Here is a 21,011-nt window from a genome sequence, read left to right as displayed (position 1 = left end):
GGACAGGTGATTAGGGCATAATGTTCAGTATATAAAATGTATAAAAAACCCCCAAAACTTGAAGAGGAGGATGTATTTAGTAACTCCCCCTGTCCTGCAAAGTTTCCTGTTATAAAAGTTTAGGAATTAAAAGCCTAATGGAGGGTAATAAAATTCTTTTGTGTAATGTTTTGTGAAATTCAGGCAACATCTCAGCCTGTAAAAGGAGCAGGGTTGTGTGCTTTGGGTGCTTTGCAATGTGAGGTGCTGCAGCTTTATACCTTCACTGGGCTTTAGGGGTTGTCTCTGCATGAGAATTCCACACCTCTGTGGAGCTCCTGGGTCAGTCCTGCCCGTTCCACTGCCCTTGTCAAAGTCATGGGGTTGCACCAGTAAGTCACACAGATGGTTGCTGCTAATGCACTGTGACTCTCTTTACTCTGGCCAGAAATATTTCAGATGTGGATAATTCTCAGCTTCTTTCCCAAGGTTTCCTACCTATAAACCTCTCCCAAACCCTTGACTTTCCTTCCACAGCCATCACTGGCAGTCCCTCTGCTTGGCTTGTTCCCTGTAGGCAGGGTTAATTTGGCAATGAGTAACTGTTCTCACCTGATGATTTACCTCTAAACTTAGGAAAAACCCTGTGAATTCCATGGCACGTTACAGAATCTCAAAGAATAACATCACTGCCTTACAGAACAAGGCAAAGAGTAACATCATCATCCTGTGCTTTTCCTAGGACTCCATTTGTCCTACTGAAACACGGGAGGAGTTGTTGTCACACAACTCTCAGTGCTGCAAGGCCTTTCCCTTGCTTTTGCAGAAAGGTGGGGAAAGCTGACAGAATGCCAAGGTTAGCAGGGCACTGAGCAGTGTGACAAGGGTTTCATGCATATTTAGTGTGAGTGCAGCATGGGGAACAGGGAGAGCCTTTCCAATTGGAAAGCTGTGGCATGTTGAGGCCAAAGGGTTTGGTTGTCAGGTTGCCAGAATAAAGTCCCTCTTCCAGATGCCATCTGAGTGAGCAAGGGAGGTTTGGTCAGCATGGAAAGCCTGAAACTTCTGGGCTGTTGCAAGTGAGGGCTGCGCTGTGCACTTCTCATCTAGTAGGTAACCTTGTTAAAAGTGAATGAGAGAAAGGTGCACTATTCCACTTGTGTGGGGATTGAACACCTCTGTCTCAGTCAAACTCAGCTATGCAGGTCATGCTCTCTGTTGCCTGTCGGGATTCAGAAAAGCAAACCAATGTTCAAACCAAAGGCTGCGAGCGGGAGGGTAATATCCAAAATTCTTTTATGTCAGCAGATGTTCATCTGCCTCATCCTTTTAACAGACATGGGCTGGATCAGTGAAACAGATTTGACCCCAGCCTATGGCTTTCATGCAGAATGGAAGGTCTGGTTGCTCTGTATGAAAACAGTGCTGAGAGATCTGGTCAAGTTGGAGGCCTCACTTCCAGCATGTTGTGAGCATTTGAGCTGAACACTGGTCTGTTTCCTAAGATTATTTCCAGGACTCTCCTTGTAGGATCCCTTTAGTGCATGAGCAGGGAGGGATTGGATGCAGTCCAGAGCATTGCTTCCTACAGCTCATGGTGATCAGTTCTTTTATCACTTGTGTTTGTGCTGTACAAGGAGCATGTGAAATGGGCCTGAAGGATGATATCCTTGTCTCCCAGCAAGGAACAGCTGGTCCAGCTGTGTCCCAGTTCACAACAGTAGGTTTCAGCCTAACTCTGTTGCTATGGAAAAGGCTGATCAGTGCTTTCCAGGCTGGGGACTCCCCAGCATGGAGACTCAGTTATTTTTAAAGCATCTGTCTGTGCATTAAAAATAACTTCTCTCCCAATTCCTTTTCTCCACTTTGGCTGAATAATGTAGGCTTGTTCAACTACAGTGGTGTGTCCAGAGTGCTTCCTGAAAGCTAATCCAAGGAACCATTTAAGCCCACAGGCCTGAAAATGCAGTCTAGGACAGGAGTTAGGTGCTGAAGTTCCCTCTGCAACACCTGAGAGGTCGGAATAATCCCAGGAGAATGGGGTTGCAGAACAGTACACCCGTGCAATAGCATGGCTGAATCATACCTTGGGAAAGACACCCTCAAAGGCAAACAAGGAATGCCTAACCCAAAAACACCATGAGCTTTGGTGTGAAAATCATCATCTACACCATGAACAGCAACCAAGGTAGGAGAAAGAGACCAAGAATTGGAATTGCTCTGGCTTGTCTTTTGGAAGGGGGAAACCTGAAATCACTGTTGAAATGGGTATGCACATCTGTCTCTTCTTTTCCATCTCCCTCCCAGTGTATGTGGAAAAGTCTCCTCATCTGTCAGGTGGTGGGGGAAGGGTATGTACCTCTTCCTGGTTTTCCGGGCAAAAGGGGAGGATCTGGGATAGCCCACTTACTGCAGACAAGTTTATGTAAATATATTCTGCAAAGCTGCAAGACAAAGTGAACCTTAGTTACACCAGACCAGACCTGATGCTCCCCTGTGTGGCCTGAGAGTGCTGAGAGGAGCATTTGGTCATTATTATGTTCCCTTCATCCCAGTCTACAAATTTCTAGAGGGCTGCTTTTTAGATTAACAGAAAGGTAACCTAAAATTATAAATTTGCTGCTGTTGTTAGAAACAGGGAGTGTGCTCTCCTGGCAGATGCAGTAACTAGCTGGGCTCTGCAGTGTGGGCTGTGGACAGCAGAGTGCACTGCTCATGCAGCAGATGAAGGCAGCACCCAGGCAGCTGCTGGGGGTTCTGGGGCCACAGCACCCTCCCGTTCCTTTTCACTGATCTTACTCCTTCAGAAGGTACAGCCTTAAGAGGGCATTTATTCAGCAATCATCTCAGGCAGGACTGCAGCTTTTGGGATGTGGGCCAGGTGTGTGCACTGACCAGCCAGGCTGGGAATGCAGGGGCTGCAGGAGCTGGGAAACCCTCTGGAGAGCACACATAGTGTGCCATCAGCACGAGTGTGCCATCTGCCCCCTCTCACTGCTGCTGAACATCTACATGTGCTGCTGCCACATCTGCAGGTACACTGTAGGCACATCCTGAGGGTGATTACAGCTGGTCATGTGGCAGGTTTGATCTCTAAAAAATAATAATTAAAAAAAAGCATTCTGTGTGCACAGAAACAAAAAATAAGAGGTGTCATTTTTGCTCATACTACAGTATCCATCTGCTCACATTTAGTTAGCTTTTTCCATACAGGGGCAGATGAGAGAAAATGAGGAACTAACAGGTTTCCAGGAAGGTCAGGTTCATGTCATGGTACAAAGCTCTGCATTAGTGGAAAGAAGTGTGTGCCCTGGTGTTGCATGCTGGAGGGGCACTGGCAGTGACTGCTTGGCTCTTTGTTGGTACAGCAGATGATTGCTGTTGCACATTAGCAAGCAGATGTTCTGTGCTTACATTGCTCTGGTGCATTTTTATTTGACTTTTCAGATTTGCACTTTACATTCAGATGGGAGGATTGGCAGTCACTTTATGAAGTATGACAAGAAGCAGCCATAATTAGGGCTGGAATAATTTTAGTGATCTGCAAGTCCATATTTGAGCATCTGGAAGAAACACAAAGTGTTATTTTGCAGCCTTGTGTCGTTTTCTGCTAAGTTTTCTTCTGTAGTCACTTCAGAGAGGCAACAGGTTGCAAGATTTACTGATGCTGTCAGCAGACTCAAGAACTTTCCAGTGCTGTCCCACCATCTGGTCTTTAAACTTCATGCAAATAATTCTGGTTGTTCCTGGAAGCAGTAGCTCCTGTGTCCAGTGGCACCATTTGGAAAGCAGCCAACACAGCAGAGCCTTCAGGTGCTGTTGGAGACACACACAGAGGCTGAAGTGAGGAGTGATGCTGGAACTTCAGCAGCTCTGGTTGTCCAAGGGTGGATGAAGCTATAGGAGAAACCCTGCTCTTTGGAGGATTTGAACCATTCAAAAGCATTTGGAATATGGCAGCGTGCCTTAGTGCCTTAGTGTTTGTTTCTAAAATTTGGATCTGTTTTCTCTCAGACTGGGGGCAGTCCTGTTGAAAACCTGCTGAAATAATACCTGGCTCCAAAACTGCCTGCTATGGCCCAAGTCCAGCATGCCCTGCTCTGCTGCTGGCATCTGCTCCAGAGCCACACCAGCTGTGTTTGGCTTGGCAGGGAGCTCTCCTTCTTCCCTCTCTCATGGGCTCAAGCTGAGACCATGGGACTGCAAACCACGTCCATTCCCTGTTCTTGTCCCAGAACTTTTATTTTTGAGGTTCTCAAGGACAGGCTCTGCATCGCTGGTGTCACAAAGCATGGTGACCTGTCGGGGTGAGTACACAGGGCCTGGTGTTCTTACCAAATCCAGTTTCTGTGTGTCATCTTCGATCTGGAGCAACAATCCATACTGGTCCAGCAAGTACATAGCCCTGGAGACTGTCAGAAGGGTGACCTGGAAAGCCTGAGAAGGATACACAGTGTGTTTGTGTAGTTTTTAAAGAATACCTACATGCTTAAAGGTGACATCAACGTTCACAGTCCATGCTCGAGGCATTTCAGATGCCAAAGTCAGAGCTCCTAAATCTCTGAGAAACATCAGGTCAGGGGTGCATCGCAATGGTTTCTTTCCTCCTTTTCAACCTACCCTTTCTCTCCCTGCTTGAGATGCACTGTCCTCTGCAGGTGCTGCCAGGTTGTGCGTTGGTAGGAGAGCATGCTGCCACCAAGCAGTGCACATACACCTGAGAAGGAGAAAAACTGCCATTTGATCCCTGTCAAATCCCACTTTGCAGAGCATTATTTTGTCCTTGTCTTTTGCAGAAACTACATCTGATTAGACTTATTCTTCTCTGGACACCTCCTTGTGTCACCTTCTAGCTGAACCTGCCTTGAATTTAAAGTTGGTGTCAAGGAAGCCCTCAGGCAGTTTGGTAATTCGGAGGCTGAGACAGGAGAAGTTAAAACCTCACGTGCTGCAGAGTATCAAAACTAGACAGAAACTCAATCCGGTGCCTGCTGCAGCTGCACACTTAGGAAGCAGCACAAGCTAGAATTGCATCATGTTCATTTCTAGCAAGTTCAAGAGTTGAGGTGCCTATGAAAGGCTGAGTAAATAACAGTGCAGTTGCTTGAGCTGCCCAGGCAAGGTGAGCACACCATGGCTGGTATCAGTACACATCAGGACAGGCAGTTCACTCAGCTGGAGCAAAGTACCCTCAGGTGACTGTCCTGGGTTTTTCTCTGCTCTCCTTAGTCTGTAGAGGGGAACAGGATCTCAAACTTTAAGACCAAACCCACATGCCTCTGCTTCTCTGACCCCCGAGGAGATGGATGACTGGCTAGGACAGGAGACAACAGAGCTGTACTTCGTGTGGATATTGGGACACATAAGCTGATTTTTCTCTCTAGACATTTTGAGCTGAAGTGATATGAATCTGAACCTATTCAAAGCCAGAATCACCATATAAAAATCATATTTACATACAACATTCTTTTGTTTAGTCCATCCTGTCCAATCTCAAATTAGCTAGGTGGCAGAGGAGATTCAAGAAGAGAACAGAATTAAACCTGCACACAGGGTATTTGAGTTGAATGTGAGGTGCCTAATTAAGTCTGTGAGGCGCCTAAATCTATTTCTCAAAGCATAGAGTCACAGAATATCTCAGGTTAGAAGGGATCCATATGGATCAAGTCCAACTTCCTGCTCCTTGCTACCTCCAACTAAACCACATGACTAAGAGCATCATCCAGACTTCTAGGATAGGGTCCACGAGTTGGAGGTGAGCCTTTCACTCAATCCTACCTGTTCCAGTTGCTGTGCCAGGGTCCTTACTGCCAGCCTTTTAAAGTGAGGAGGATGTCTCACCCGGGGGCTAACAGGCACCGAGCAGAACTCTGCAGCAAACTCACTGCCATTAATCTCACACCTATTTGAGAGAAAGAACAACAGATATAAATAGAAATTAGGGCTTTGCTGATGAGTTAATTGGACAGTTAATACTACTTGCCCATCCACAGTGATGTTCCATCTTGGGTTGCTGTTGAAGTCTGGAGATGAGGCTACCCAGCAGTTTTCCAGGTATAACTCGACACTGGGGCTCTCGTCCTTTAGCTCCACCTCAAGGAACACAGGCTCCATGGGTTGTTTGAGTATTGCCGTGCTGGGCCCATAGAACTCCATGAAGGATTCATCTCGAGAAAATGTCAGGGGGTTTTGTTGTTGTTTAATATTATTTAAACTAAAACATACTTGGAAATTATCTGATTTCCATAGCAGGAGATTTACCTTTGGACACTCTTGAAACTACATTCAGAGCTTTTCTTACCCTCCTGTAAGCTGCAGAGAAGGAAATTCTAGTGAGGTTCTTTAGGCAAAAGTAAGGCATGTCTTAACAAGGGAACTTAGGACTGAAAGAGTTAGAGAGGTTTAAAAATGGAGGAAGAGAATTGCACACCTGCAGTATTTGAACGTGGAAACATCGTCCCAGAGCCAAAGGGAGGGGATGTGGCTGGGTCCCTGGAGAAGGCACCAAGCACTAGGGTCTCTTTGGCTTGGTAGTAGCACAAGACTGTTAGTCTAGAATAGAAGAAACAGCAATTGTTGTGTTCACATCTATTTCCCAGCAGCTGTACAGAAGTGAGCAGTGTCAGCCAGCAGCAGCTCCTACCTGTAGTCTGGATCTCTTGTGATTGTTGGTATGCTCTGTTTTGGAAGAGTCTCTTTCTCATAAGAGATTTCATTCTCATAAATAATGTGGTCACCTTCAAACTGTGCATATGGGAAGCTCATTGTAAATTGACTCTTCTCAGGAGCTGGGGCAGGGGACCAAGGGAGAAAATGCAGGAGAGGCAGAGAGTTCCAGCAGGTGTATCTGCTCTGGACATGGACTTACCCTTACAGAAGTGCCACAGGTAGTGACATGGAACTTGAAGAAGGCATGGGCTTCATTATACTCCTTAGGCTTGCAGGAGCTGTCCCTTAGCTTGGTTTTACTCATGTCAATGGCAGGAACTGTCTTCATTTGGGCAGATACCATTATGGTACCATCTGGGTGGCATACTGAGAAAGGCAGAGAGTTAGTTTGAGATCAAAAAAGAATCACACGTTTTTGTTGATTGATCAGTGCATAACTTACTTATAAATGCTGAAGAATTAAAACTGCAGCTAATGGAGAACATCTGTAAGGTCTCCATAGTTCTCACTTTCCTTAGGGCAACATCAAACCTTGCTTTGATTTTCTGAAAGGACACTTCCTGCAAAGGAGGAGATGGAAGAGATCTGTTATCTCTTTTACATCATCCACCTGTACCAAGCTTTGCTCCATAGCCTGTGCCACTTGAATATTAACAAGTGACAAGAGATAAGTCAGTGTGAAGGCTCAAGCCTGAAGCAACATGAGGGCAGAACTACAAGTACAAGTTTTCTTGTATGGATTTATCAGTCACTGTCACGGAGATAAATTTGGGCTGATTATTGTGGAATAGTTCAAATTATCACAGTATCAATTTCCCCCTGCCATGTCTTAAAATTTCAGCAAAATTTCCTTTAAAAGAGCTTCTTTCATAAAAGCTATATTGAAATATTATTTCTGGCTCAGTGCAGATGTGACATTTTGCCTCATCTTACTAAAAACACTGAGGAGTTTGTTTTTGAAGACTTGGTGCATATCTTTTAGAGACAAATGGGGACTGCAGATTGCACAATAATACATGGCATTACCATAACGGTCCGTGTCTAATGCCTCTTATTCTACTTGCTCTGTCTCAGAGTCCTTCCCTCTGGAGGCTTTCCAATATGTGCAATACCTCAGCACTACAGGCTGTGACTGCAGGACTCTGGGAGCAAACAGTCCTATGCGCTTTAGAAAAGGCATTGCTGAACAGCTCCTGTACCTCATAGATGAGTCCCCCAGCAAACAGAGGTATTTGCAGGATCAGGTGTGTGGAGTTGGTGGCTGCAAGGTACCCATTGGTGAGGGCAAGGTGCCGGTTCAGGAGCTTGTTACCAAGATACAGGTCCCAGTACTGGTGCAAGCCAAAAGTGGGCAGGGTCAGATACAGGTTCTCTTCATCACAGGAACCAACTGCTTCTGGAACTACTGTGGGAAGAAGGTGGGATGAAGAGTTAGCAATGAAGGAAGGTTTGATGGTGAGGTTTGGCCCAGGCAGGGATTTCTGTCACAGGTAGGAAAGCCCAGCAGCCTGTTATGTGCATGCTGGCACTGTCTGCAGGGCTTGGCTGTGTTGCAGGGGTGTACCAGATGACATCTGGTGGGATGGGGAGTCCTGCTTCAGCAGTGGCCTGCCAGCTTCCTTCCAGCACTGTTCCCTGTTTCAGTAAGGCAAGCTGAGCTATGTATGTAAATACAGTTTTTGATCTGCCTTCTTTGAGCTGAACCAAGAGCTATTTCAGAGACAAAATAGGACAGTGAGGAGACTGTCATTTTTGTGGCATGCAAAAAGCTAATAAATTTGAGAAAATACCAAACAGACCTCCTGACTGTTTCAGCAACCTGGTAAATACAGCTCTTAGTGGATGATTTCTCCTTATAGAAATACTGTCTTTGGAGATTAGAGCAATGTTTTTGAGTCAGTTAAGTTCTGCCCTGGATGCAGAGGCAGAATTGTGTTTGAGGACAAACTGAAACTTGTAGCAATGTCTGAAAGTTTTGCCAGTAGATGTATGTTCATGTTCTGAGGCATCTTGTTCAGAGTTTGCAAGCCAACTTCTTCTACACACTTGTTTTATTGCTCTCAGTGTCTCGGGGGCAGACCGTCTTGCCAGCATGCAGAAGAGCTGCCATCAGCGGAGCAGCAACTTGGCTGTTACCAACAATGAGCTGTGGAGGGGTGGGGTTTTCCCCAAAGCTCTCACCCTCTCTCTGATGCTCTCACTGAATTCAGTGACAGCCATGCTGTTGATGCAAACCAGTTAATGTCAGGGGAAAGCTTACCAATATCAGCAATCACACACTCCACCTCTGCTGAGTGATAGTAGAGCGTCATCTCCAGACCCACACTAAGGGTGTAGTTGACTAGGAGGGTGTATTTTGTTTCATTTCTATTCACATACTGAAAGAGAGAGAAGAGTAAGGCTGCAGCAGCTTTTGGAATAGGCAGGCATGTATATTCTGAACAACACTAAACAATTATTCCAACACCCTCCTCTCCCCTGCAAATAGCTCAGGCTCCAAAAGCATCGCTTCAGCTGGCCTAAAGCTATTCAGAAATCTGGCCTGGATTCAACTGCTCTTTCAGCCAAATATAAATGTTCTGCCTTTTTCAGAAAATGAAGACATTGAAAATGAACACAGTGGTGGTTCCTCTGTGGTAGCCCAATGGTGAAAGAACTCAGAGGGAGATCCAGGTCCAAATCCTTATTCTTCTTTACTCAGAGTGTGGGCTGAAACCAGGAGAGTAAGTAATGGGTTGCATGGAAGGTGTGAGGAGATGCTGTGAGAGTTCTCTCTTAACATCTTCTTTTCCTTCACTGAAAGTGTTCCCAAAGCAAAACCTAGTGTTCAACCCTAAAGAAATACTTCTGGATTTTTTTTTTCTTGCTTTGATCCTTAATGCAATTTGACTGTGGTTTGACTGCAGCCTGAAAACTATTTGCACAAATCCTGTGTGTTCACAATGTTGTTCCTTGTAACAGCATCACAGCCTTGAGTGGTTTGGTTGAAAGAGTGGTAGATGACTTGCAGTTACACATCCTCCCACTGAAATGAGAGGTTGAAATCCCTCTGTGAGTATATACCTTTTACAAATATTTAGATTACAAATGGTCTGAAGCTTAGCAAAATTACATTTAGAGTCTCTGAGCCTGCCCGTAGCATGCTCACATGGGGCATGGCCCGTGCCAGCAGCCACACAGTGGGCCCAGGAGTTACTGGATTTTTGAAACTGGTGTTTGCCAGCATTGCAATAATTGATTCCAAGACACTCCTGTTTCAAAGGGCAGCATCTAATACAGACTTCACAAACCTCTTCCTGCTGGATGTGCACTCAGACATTAGCCATGCTGACAGGCACTACAGGAAGTAACATTTCATCCCATCTAATTACACTTGATACTGATCTCCTGGAGATCTGTGGAGAGCAAGGTGGGGACATAAAAGCCTCTGATCTTAACTCAGATGATCTCAGACTCACTGACACCTTTATGATCAAGGAACTGTTGGTTTATAAAAGCTAGATCATGCTCTGCAAAGGGACTGCCCCACCTCCTCCACTCTGCTGCTGAAGTGACCTGCTGTATCCTACCTCTCTCAGAACATATGGATCATCAAAAGAGACTTCCAGGATAAACGCTTTTGTTCCATTAGAAAAGGGAGTTTCATAAATCTTGAAGCCGTGGTGCTGTGCTTCCCTCAGGGAAAATGGCACATTTCCTACTGTGATTGCCACCAGAGAGACATCGGGAAGAAAGTGTCCAAGTGCAACATTAAATAGCCTTTCCTCTGGCACAGTGTCTGCAGGGAGAGAGCATCAAATTACTGCTGATGTGGATCGAATGAGGAGGACGGTTGGGGTGGCCTCCCATTCAAATTCCAGGAAACTTAGCCAGCAGCCATCTCTTTAATGGCCCTGATTAATGAGTGTTTGTGTTCCAGTCAGATCTGAAATACTCTGAGTACATGAGAATTGCTTCAAGCTGCAGGAGATTAACAACAAATACATAGAACTTTATAGAAAGTGGGTTCAGTGACTTTCTAGAGGTGCACTATGATGTGCAATACCTTTAAAGAAATCTAGAATTTAGTTCAGTCACATAGCATTTGAAAAAATTATCATAATGTATGGTAAGAGGCTTCTTTTTCTTTTTATATCACTTATCCAGACAATTCCAAGTATCATTAGTGCCTTAATGCATTGGAACATTCAATTTAAAAACCGTGACTGCAGCACTGGGTGGCACAATGATTTCAGTATGCTCCCAAGGTATCAAATGCAGCAATCTGGGGGAGAAAATACCATCAATGACTGCTGTCCTCAGACAGTTCTTCCCAGTGTGATAACTGCACATCACAAAATCTTTATTCCAGTGCTCACTGGAAAAATCCAGGCATTAACATGAAAGGAATGTTTACATTTTTATCAGCAACTTATAAGTTAAGTCTAAAGGGTTTTTGCTCGTTTTTTGTTTGTTTGTTTGTTTGCTTTACTATAGTACTTGAATCTTGACTTTGCCTAGAAAATTGTAAGTGGGAATTGAGAACATTCTGGTGAACGTAGATGTGTGGCACAGGTTGGGTGGAGCAACGTGTAGCACAGCAGAAGATTGGTAAGGGTCAATGAGAAGAATGACTTACTGTTGATAACAGTTGGCATTTGTGGCATGAAAGGGGTGGTGATGGATTTGATGACTGTATATTTCGTGGTTTGCCAATCTGCATCCGTCCATGTGTGCTCCAGAAACAGGTCAATGCAGTAAGTGACTCCATATACACCACCAGATATGGAGCTCTAGGAGGTAAAATGTGGGATTAAGTCTTAATGCTCAGTGGCTTAATGAAGAGATGACTGAATATGGTTAAAATTCTCACACTACGAAGAGAAAATGGTATTCTAGTACAGCTTGGGATGGATTTTGCTAGGAGATTTTGCTTGTTTGTTTGGTAGCTTGGCCCATTAGTCTGGTCCATGTGTGGCTCAGATACTGCTGAGATCCTTAATAAGGAAGTATCAGGGGTGTCCTCATTGAGTTTATCACATCACCATGTTTGTTTTGTTGGGATTTTTTTTACCATTCCTGGATTGCCAGTCATGTCCCCTGTTCTGTCTGTTGCACAAATAGGGAACTTGTAGGGGGATAGAACATAAGTAAATAAAGGTATAAAAGTATATAATAGTTTACATTAGATTAAATTTACAAAAGATTACATTCTATATAAAAGTATAGAATGTAATCTTACCCCCTAAAGAGTTGCAGCTGAGCCAATTACTAAGGATTAGGATCAGGCCTGATGCTAACAGGCCACAGCTGCAGCCAGTCAGCAGAGTGTTATAAAAGAGTGGATTGGGTGGCTGAGGGGAACTGGAGTCAGTGCCTGCTGTGAGGGCAAGGGAGAGTCAGTGCCTGGAGGAGCTGCCTACAAGAAACATCAAGGAGGCATGAAACTCTGGCAATATGGAACCCTTGCAATGTGATGACGATAGAACTCCTGAAGAGGATAAGTAAAAGTCACACCAATTCCATCTTGTAGGAATATTGCCAATTCCTTTCTAGGTGTTCAAGTTGGGTGGAGTTTTGAGCAACCTGATCTACTGAAGGATGTGTCTGCCCATGGCAGTGGAGTCTGGAGTAAATTGTAAAGTGCTCTCCAGCCAAAACTAGTCTATTCTATGGAGCATTCCTTTTGACATTGCCTCTGTATCTGGTGAGGAATAAATTGTGTTCAAAGCAGGTGACTGCACCCCAACAACATGCAGAGAACATGTCCCTTGCTAAACCATTCTGTCTTGGAAATTGACAGGGAAATTACTCATTGAACCAGGCCAGAAGTTTACCAGGACTAGTTTCATTATTGAACAACATTAGACAATTAAATTCCAATGTCCAGAGATCCCTTCACTCTTAATGTATTAGTATGCCTTATAGATTATTAACAAAAGGCAGACTCTTGTTTTGACCATGTTTTGTCATTATAAATTCCCAGTTTCTGAGTAAGTGCTTTCAAAACACAGAGAAGCATCTAGCTCTTCAAATTTATTGTATCTGCAAATTTTAAGCAGCAGTCAATCAGTATTTGGATTTATCATGATTTGACACATCTGTAGTACAGGCCCTCAAATTTATTTGTGTGTGACAGGTTTGTACTAACCTCTAGCTTGCCCCCTTCTGCTCCAGTAGGGATGGTTATTCTGATGTGTGTCTCGTTGTACTCCAGTAAGTAGTTCATCTCCTCTGGATTCACTATGACTTGATCATCCACTCCCATTACAATGCTTTTAGACAGGAAGGTGGATTCCTGGACCACTAGTGTGGGGATAACTCTTGGCACAGTCCATGTTAGTGTGGTATTGGTGAAGCTGATGCCATCTGTGGAGTTAGATAGACAGTTTCAGAGAGGGGGCAATTGGAGTTACCACTCAGTCCTGTCTCTGCCTTTCCCTGATTCCATTTCACCAGGATATCTCTACAGCTATCACTGATGCAACACCTTGTAGGACATTAGCCAAAGGATGGCTATTTTGTCACAGAGACCCTGGCACTCGAAGCAGACCTGAATCACCAGTTTCAGGTGAATCATTAATTTATTCAGAAGAACTGGCAGCTGTGCTCCCAGCTACCTGCTCTGTTGTCCCAGGGCTTACTGGCAGAAGAAAGAGGGCACAGAGCAACCTGTTTGCACCTTCTTGAAATATTGGCTTCAAGGTCTCATCAACTTAAAACCTCATGCTTCCTCACCACTTGTTCACATTAATAATCTCTGTGAGATTATAAATGGCTGTGAGAGCCAGGTGCAGCCACCACTTTTCTGCAAAAAGCCAGGCCAGTCCTGCCTCTCCAGAGAAAAGGATTACGTGAGTTTCAAGGATGCAGAGCTGCATGCCTTGCATGGAATGGTATGAAAAAGAGGAGCCAAGGCTGTGGGATTAGTCCAGGGGAGGCTCCCTGGCTCTTCTATAGCAGTTTTTCTTGTTTCCAGTTCCCTGCATCTAATGTGGGGATTTGAGAAACCAGAGACATGACACTGCACTGGGAACACAAGTAATGTAGTGTCACAGCAGGGACTGTGTTTGTCCAGGACCAAAGCCACAGACTCTTAGCTCATGTTGTTCTGAGAGAAGCTTGTAAACCTCTTCTCTTAGTGAGAATGGGAAGACTGTTTTCTGCTACCTCCTTCAGTGGTTATTTTTAGTGAACAAGGAAGAGATCCTTACCAACAGGACAGGAGACAGTTGTGTCAATCAGCAAAAGCAGCCACCGCTGCCTGTACATGGAAGTGGAAGTGATCATGTTCATAGTTACACCACTGACCTGTTTGAGCCCAGGCAGAAAAAGAGAGCTGATGTTCTGGAGAGGCAGTGGGAACAGCAGAGCTTTGTGTCTGGCTGGGACCAGCAACTCACCACGTTGACATCAGACTCGTTGCTGTGGTAGGGCGCTCGCAGGTACACCCGGGACAGGCTGTTATTGAAGCTGTAGCCCAGTTTTACTGCATCACTTACTGTTATTCTCTTTCTCCCTGATGGAGAAACAAACATCAGTTGCCATTGCTGGTATGCAACATTTTGAGTCTGCAAGAGAGAGATGATCTATATCAGTTCTGTGTCTCTTAAAAAGCTGAGTAGTGATACTGTGGTGGCAGTTTCCCTGTTAGAAGTGAAAGTAACTGGAATGATACTAGGAGCTCATCTCAGGCAAGAAATACCCTTGAGATATATATGTGTATATATATGAATATGTAAAGGTAAGGAATTCTATAGCTCTTTAAGGCATCTTTAGAGATACTCTTCTAGCATCCCTGGAAGAAATGTAGACAGGTGGCCTTGAAAAAATCCACTGTGGACAAAATATCTGTGCTGTTAAGAAACTGATTGTCCCCATGTCTGTTGATTGCTGGAGCAGTCCAGAGGCAAAATGTCAGACTACCATTTATAGTGTGTAGCCATACTGTGTCAAAGATAAGGAGAGAGCAATGGCTGTACTGGCCTAGAACAGAGTCCCCTGCAGTGATGGGCACATGGGAGCACAGTCAAAAGGAAAATGGGCATCAGGAGCAAGTAAGACATGGGAAACATGGGACAAGCATTTATATTTGACAAAATCACAGAATGGTTAAGGTTGGAAGGAGCCACTGGAGGCCATCTAGTCCAACCTCCTGGCTTAAGCAGGTTCCCCATGAACATGGTACTCAGGATTGTGTCCAGGCAGCTTTTGAATTTCTCCAGATGAGACTCCACACCTTCTCTGGGCAATCTGAATTCTTCCTCGCATTCAGGTGGAACTTCCAGTGGATCAGTTTCTGTCTGATCTCTTGTCCTACTGCTGGGCACCACTGAGGAGAACCTGTCTCCATCCTCTTGATGCCCTTCCTTCAGATACTTGTGTGCTAAGATTCTCTCCTACTCTTTCCCAGTCTGAACATGCCCAACTCCCTCAGCTTTTCCTCATAAGATAGATGCTCCTGTCATCATTTCCTACTCATTCTTTCCAGCCGCAAATATTTTTCATCTCAGAGAGTCCTGAGCTATCTGTACCTTCTTTGTATTTTGTGTGTCTTATTGGATTTCTCTTCAGTCAACTTTTCCAGACTTTCCTTGGGATCAAGTAAGGTTTTAGCAGCCACAACATCTTTTGGTGGTGAGTTTGACAGTTTCATTACCCATTGTGTGAAGAACCACCTACCTTTGTTTGTCTTGAGCTCAGTTTCCACTAATGGAACAAGTGCATGACTGTTCTCCCACCTAAATGTCTTTTTTGCAGTCTAGAGGTCTAAAAATACTTGAGAGGTTTTCAGTACTTGACGGCAAATTTGTCATCTCCCTTTTTTTGTCAGAGATGGAGCTATGCCCCAAGAATGACTCATAGGAGCAGAGAGAAGAGGCAGGCTAGAACTGTTAGGAAAAACTCCCCTTCATACCTCTGGCAGTGCTGACATCCATGCTACAGTGTAGTCATTTGAAACTGCTGGGACATCAGTCTTCACTGACACCTGGGGACACAGGAGATTCTTTGGGAGTAATGGGAGCAAACAGATCTTCAGTATTATTACAGGCATGGGGAATAGTATCTCTCAGGATTTAGCAGTTTGCTTTCATTAGAGGCAATTAAAGTGTTTGCATGGCAGTTCTTGATGGTAGTAATTTTTGTGGCCTTGAAATGAAAGTTAGTTGGCCTGGGTCTCTCCACTGGAGGTGTAGGAAAGCAGGTTATTGGCATTTAGAGGACTGGTTCTCTCTTCCCATGCAGGCCGAACACCTGAAAATGCAGGATCCCCAGTACCTAAGGTAGGTGCTGTGGTGTAAATCCTTCCCACACGTGCTGCAGAGTGAGGCAAGGAAACAGGACAGTCAGAAGACACCTGTACCATGGTTTAATTGTGTTGCAACCCAGACATGACTGCACAGCCTTGAGTTCTGACAGGAGAAATATGTTTTCTTTCTCCTGCCTGTTGCAGGCGTGCACAGAAAGCAATGAAATTTGGATTGTTTGCTGCCTCATTTCTACACTGGTGTGTAGGTGATGGCAGCAGGCTGAGCAGCCCAATTGCATCACAGGACAGGAGGCAGCTCCTGTCTCACAATCGTGTCCTGTGAGTTGTGTGATTCAGCAGAGATGCAGCTCTGCAAACTCTAGGTTTTATTATTTCAGATATGAGGATGACATTCTCACTGCTGCAGCACTTTATGACCAAAAGGGACTCTCATGAGCTTAAGAGCTTGGCCTTAAGCCTCTCTGTTCATTTTCTTGCAGAGGCTTGCATCTGTACAGTTTACAGACTTCATCTGTACAGTTTACTGCATACAAAATATTTATGGCATGTAAATGTGTTACTAATCAGATCTGCAGCTACACACTATGCTAAATATCAGCAGGTTGCTATTTGCCTGGTACATGGGGTACAATCAACTTCTGACAGGAATTTGTGGAGGTTGATGTTCCTGCCAGGAACAGCCTCTCCTTCAGAGGGAAGGTTTTTACCTCCATGTAGTTTTCTTCACACACAATTTCTCTTGAAGCCCAGGATGCATAGGAGCAGTACATAGGGTAGGTGTAGGTGACAGCTGCCCTCATGCTTGAAAATGAGGAGACTTTGATGTTCACAGTCAGTGAAAACAGCTCATCTGCCTGGGAAGAAAAACTGGCAATTCAGCAGCTGGTGTGGAAGGTTCCAGCAGTGGCTGCATGGGACCATGCAGCCCAGTGTTCTGTTTCTGAGAGATTTTATAGTGATGAGAACAGCTTGAGAACTGCAGTAACAGCTCCTACAACCAACATACCACCCTGTCTGCAATGGTTTGTATGTAGGGTCTTACTGAGCCAGGGACATTGCCTCAGCACTCACAGCCTTTGGCTCAGGCCCCATCTCAGCTCTGTTCTTGCCACACTGTAAAGGAGCAGCTGGTCAAGTGCAGACCTGACCTACCTTACTGTGAGATTCATGTTTCTCCTCTTTGTGACTCTGTGTGTCTCCACATAGAGAAAGTACTGGAACTTTTGTTTTGATCTAAGTAGTTCAAACCTAATCTACAAATGCTATTTAATGTTTAACACCAGACTAAGTCCAGTAAAAAAAATCCTTTTGGTTCTTCAGCTCCCCAGAAGCCACACACAAAGCCATGGATTGTCCTTCTATCTGACATAGATGTGTATTTTTTACAGAAGAAGGCAAAACCTTTACAGAGAAATTTCCAGCCTGGAAATCCAGGTCATTGCACAGAACACTGTACAACCCCATTCTTGTTAGCTAACTCTGCCTATAAAGTTTTACCATATTTTTTCTGTGGGGCTTCCAGGACTAACCAGACTAAACATGGACAAGCAATGAAGTTTCTACTCTGATTTGTTCTGGTTTTGGGTACATTTCATCTCAACTAACATTTAGAAATCAGAAATCCAGGCTACACTTTTACACATATTTTTGGAAGGGGTGAATCACCTTCTGGAGATGCCTGCTTCTCTCCATTGACTATTGTGGAAGAGCAAACAACTAGTTTAGACTAGACATTATCTTTTAGATGGCTAAAGTTACGTGAGGCAAATCTGGGTCTAATAGACGTGTGTGATCTATGTTCCTAGGCATGTGTTAACAGGCACATTACCACACAAATTAGGCCAGGAAATGATCTGCCAGAATCACACTGCAAACATTGCTTTTTCAAGCAGATGCCTACTTCTTTCCAGAGAGGCTTTCAAGAAACTCTCTGGCAAATCAGCAGCTACAAGGATATGCTTGAGAACTGGCAGCTACTCAGCAGCATTAGGATAAGTGTCATTCCACGGAGAGAGGAAATCCCATGTCAGTCACACTGAACAAACCTCCCAGCAGAGAGCCATTGCCTGTTCATTTCCACGCTACACTCCCAACACTAGTTCCTTGAGTTCAGTATTCTCAAAACATGCCATTAGAATGCCATATACTATCTCAAATTTGTGTTTTTGGAGAAGATGTACTGCCTGAGCTGCTTCCCAGCCCGTGTCTGGGCCTTACCTCATTGGCCACGTGACAGCCGAGCACCGAGGCGCGGAACACGGGATTGCCCCACACGTCCTCTGACAGCACATAGCCACAGCGAGAGGCCAGCTGCTCATCCAGCAGAACTGGGCCAGAGTAGGGATCTGCAGGAAAAGGGAGAGACATGGGGGATGTAAAGCTCAAGGCAAGTCTTGGGGCAGAGTTGTGCTGAGGCCCTCTCACACAGCTCTTCCTGTGGGTTGGGAGCTCTCCAGTGGCATGGCTGCTAAGGAACTGGTGACACTGGGCTGGCATGAGACAGATTGGCATGACTCAAGCTCACACACATAATGTGCACTTCAATGCCTGTTTCCTTGCATCCAGAAGCTTGTGCCATTGCCACTTTGAAGTGCTATTAGGTGAGTTTCTCTGAAGCATCACCTTCATTTCTCCCTCCTTGATTTTGGTCTCTAGAAAAGAGTTATGGGCTATTAAACCCATCTGTTTCTAAAAATCATCAAGGTGGGATAATCTGCTGCCCACTCTGCTCAAAGGATGTGGTCACAGGTCTGTTTTGGGTGGGCACTTTTACATATTGATCAGGTTTGCTACTTCTCTCTGTGTGCTGTGAGGCCTATGGGGGAGCCAACAAGAGACATGACAGGGACTGGCCGTTCTCAGCTCTTGATGATGGTAGAATTAGTAACAGCATATTTTGTTAACCAATCTGATTAAGGAGCCATTTTAGTCTTGGGTTAGATACAAGAATCTGTACAAACAGATAGGGTTTAACTAGCTGCCACTGCAATTTCTAGATTTGTCTGTCCTGCCTATATGTTGGACAGTCCTAGAACTGTTGTTTCAGTAGATGGATCCCTGCAGGCAGGATAGGCTCGGGAGATAAGTGGGAATAATTTTGGAAGAAGAAGGAATAGCTTTTATGAGACCAGCTGATAGAGCTGGAAGAAACAAACAGCATTTTGTGCCTGAAGGCTGGTCTGTTTTTTCCAGCAGTATCAGTTACTCTCATAAATGCTATCCCTTCTGCCCACACCCTTTCCGTACTCAATTTTTTCAGTTCTGCCTCCAAATCAAATGAAAAAAAAACATAACCCAGAAAAGAGTGCACTGATCTCAAGAGAAATTAATTAGGTTTGGGGTGAAATCACATACTTTTCACAATCTGATGTGAACATTTTCTGGTTTTCATTTTGGTTCCGAAGGTTTTTGTTTTCTGCAGAAGATGGAACCCCTTTGTCCAATCTGAATCATGGTATTTAAATGCCCCTGTGGTGCTAAATAAAAAGGAAATAAAGATACCCTCCAAAGTGCTTTAATTGCTGCAGCACTCACTCACTCAGCCCTCACTGAGAGTGTGTTTTCTGGGTACTACCCAGCCTCCACTGCTGTTGTCATTGTGCTGTTCAGGGCATATCCAATCTGCAACGTTGCCTTAGTTTTCCTTGCTGGACATGTGTAAGGGCTCAGCAGAGGGAAGAATGAAAGCCAAATGTCAGTCCTTCCTCCTCAGACCATCCTCTCTCCTTTCCCAGCACTGTAGCAGCACGGGGCAGAGGGGCTGTGGCTGTAGTTACCAACTTTACTCCTCTGCAGGGTTAGTGCCCAAATTGAGGTGGGAGAGGCTGGCTCAGGGTGACAAGGATCTGCTGCACGTTCCTTGGGTGAGTTACCAATTATCAATAGATGGCAGCAGCATCCAGATCACAGACTCTGGGATGTCTTAGGTGATTCCCCAGCCTTCATGCTATTCGGGGCTGCCACTTGTAACTCACCATAGATTTCCAGCTGGAAGAACTTTCCCTGGAGCAAGAGTTTATTCAGTTTCATCCAAAAAATTCTGGAGCGGCAACTGCTCTCCACAAAACCTAGTGGGAGCACATGTAGAGCTGATGAGTCAGTGGGACTGGAGGGCAGAGAGGAGGCACATTGTGTTACAAGCAAAATAACTGAGTTCTCATCCTTGCCTCTCTCCCCACTCTGCTTTTATCATGTTTCACCAACCTGGGGGAGCCATCCGCCTCCCTTGTCCCAGCCAGAACAGGAAGAAAAACAGCCAGATCCTGCAGTATAAGCACATGAGCTAATAATAGGGAGAACAGAGATAAAAAAATAAAAGATCAAAATGGAAAATTAAGGAGGTGGAAACCAAAGTCTTGTTACCTGTGCAGCAAGTGACCCACAGCCTCCATCTGTCCCCAGGGACCTGTGCATGGGCAGCAAAGTCCTCCTCCCTGTGAAGTAAAGCAGACCCAGGTGTGCAGGTGGAACTTGGTCAGACCCAGGAGCAGGGGTACAGGTTACCTTTCACAGACTGTGCTGTCTTCTCCAAACCTTGTGTGTGGACCAGGAGAGGCCAGTGGCTTCTGTTGTGGAAGGACACCTGGGTGGAATCCTGCAGTGCCCTCCAACGTTATCAGAGCTCACTCCCAGCAGGGGAGGCAGCTCCCTCTCTCTGGGAGGGCACAGCACCCTCCTGCCAGAAATCTGCAAGGTCAGAGGCTGCTGCTGAGCCTAATTGTAATCAGTACAGCAGACCTGGTGCTTTCCATCAACCCCTGGGAAGTATTCTCATTCCTTACAAGCCAGTTGGGTAGCTCTAGCTTCAGGTCTTTAGAACACACGAAACATTTCTCCAGAGGTGTTTTAATTTGGTCTACACAGGAAATATATTTTTGTTTCTGTGAAATGTCTCAGTGACCCAGCCATGCCAGAGATAACAGCAGTACTTTGGCAGCTGCACATTTTGCTTTTGTGGATCCAGTTAGGTTGCCCTTTGATTTGTTTGATTATCAGAGAGTGTTTTGATGAAAACATCTTGTTTTCAGAAGTGCTGCAATATCTCTGTATCAGTCAGACCATGTGCAGGTCTGTAAATGGCCAAGCATCTTGCCTGGGAAAGTCTTTGCTCATA

The 21,011-nt window shown here is 45.0% G+C and overlaps 1 protein-coding gene across 1 annotated transcript; it reads right to left on the bottom strand.

Annotated features, from left to right (window-relative positions):
• Positions 1-3,199: 3,199 nt before the first annotated feature.
• On the bottom strand, positions 3,200-20,524 carry LOC134416674 (uncharacterized). The gene is made up of 24 exons (XM_063153418.1): positions 20,432-20,524; positions 20,261-20,331; positions 20,102-20,160; positions 19,873-19,965; positions 18,116-18,243; positions 16,606-16,752; positions 15,545-15,616; positions 14,031-14,198; positions 13,842-13,938; positions 12,779-12,996; positions 11,267-11,420; positions 10,218-10,426; positions 8,909-9,026; positions 7,848-8,053; positions 7,091-7,208; positions 6,848-7,014; positions 6,623-6,723; positions 6,410-6,531; positions 6,241-6,291; positions 5,963-6,146; positions 5,758-5,881; positions 4,600-4,696; positions 4,315-4,416; positions 3,200-3,795 (listed from the first exon to the last, which is right to left on the bottom strand). Exons 2-23 carry the CDS (start codon positions 20,287-20,289, stop codon positions 4,334-4,336), a joined length of 2,745 nt encoding a protein of 914 aa, XP_063009488.1. The 5' UTR covers positions 20,290-20,331; positions 20,432-20,524; the 3' UTR covers positions 3,200-3,795; positions 4,315-4,333.
• Between the last annotated feature and the right edge of the window lie 487 nt (positions 20,525-21,011).

Source organism: Melospiza melodia, chromosome 3 (genome assembly GCF_035770615.1).
Source record: "Melospiza melodia melodia isolate bMelMel2 chromosome 3, bMelMel2.pri, whole genome shotgun sequence".
NCBI classification, from domain to species: domain Eukaryota; kingdom Metazoa; phylum Chordata; class Aves; order Passeriformes; family Passerellidae; genus Melospiza; species Melospiza melodia.
The sequence above is the reverse complement of the archived record's forward strand: the minus strand, read 5'-3'. Positions and strand labels throughout refer to the sequence as shown.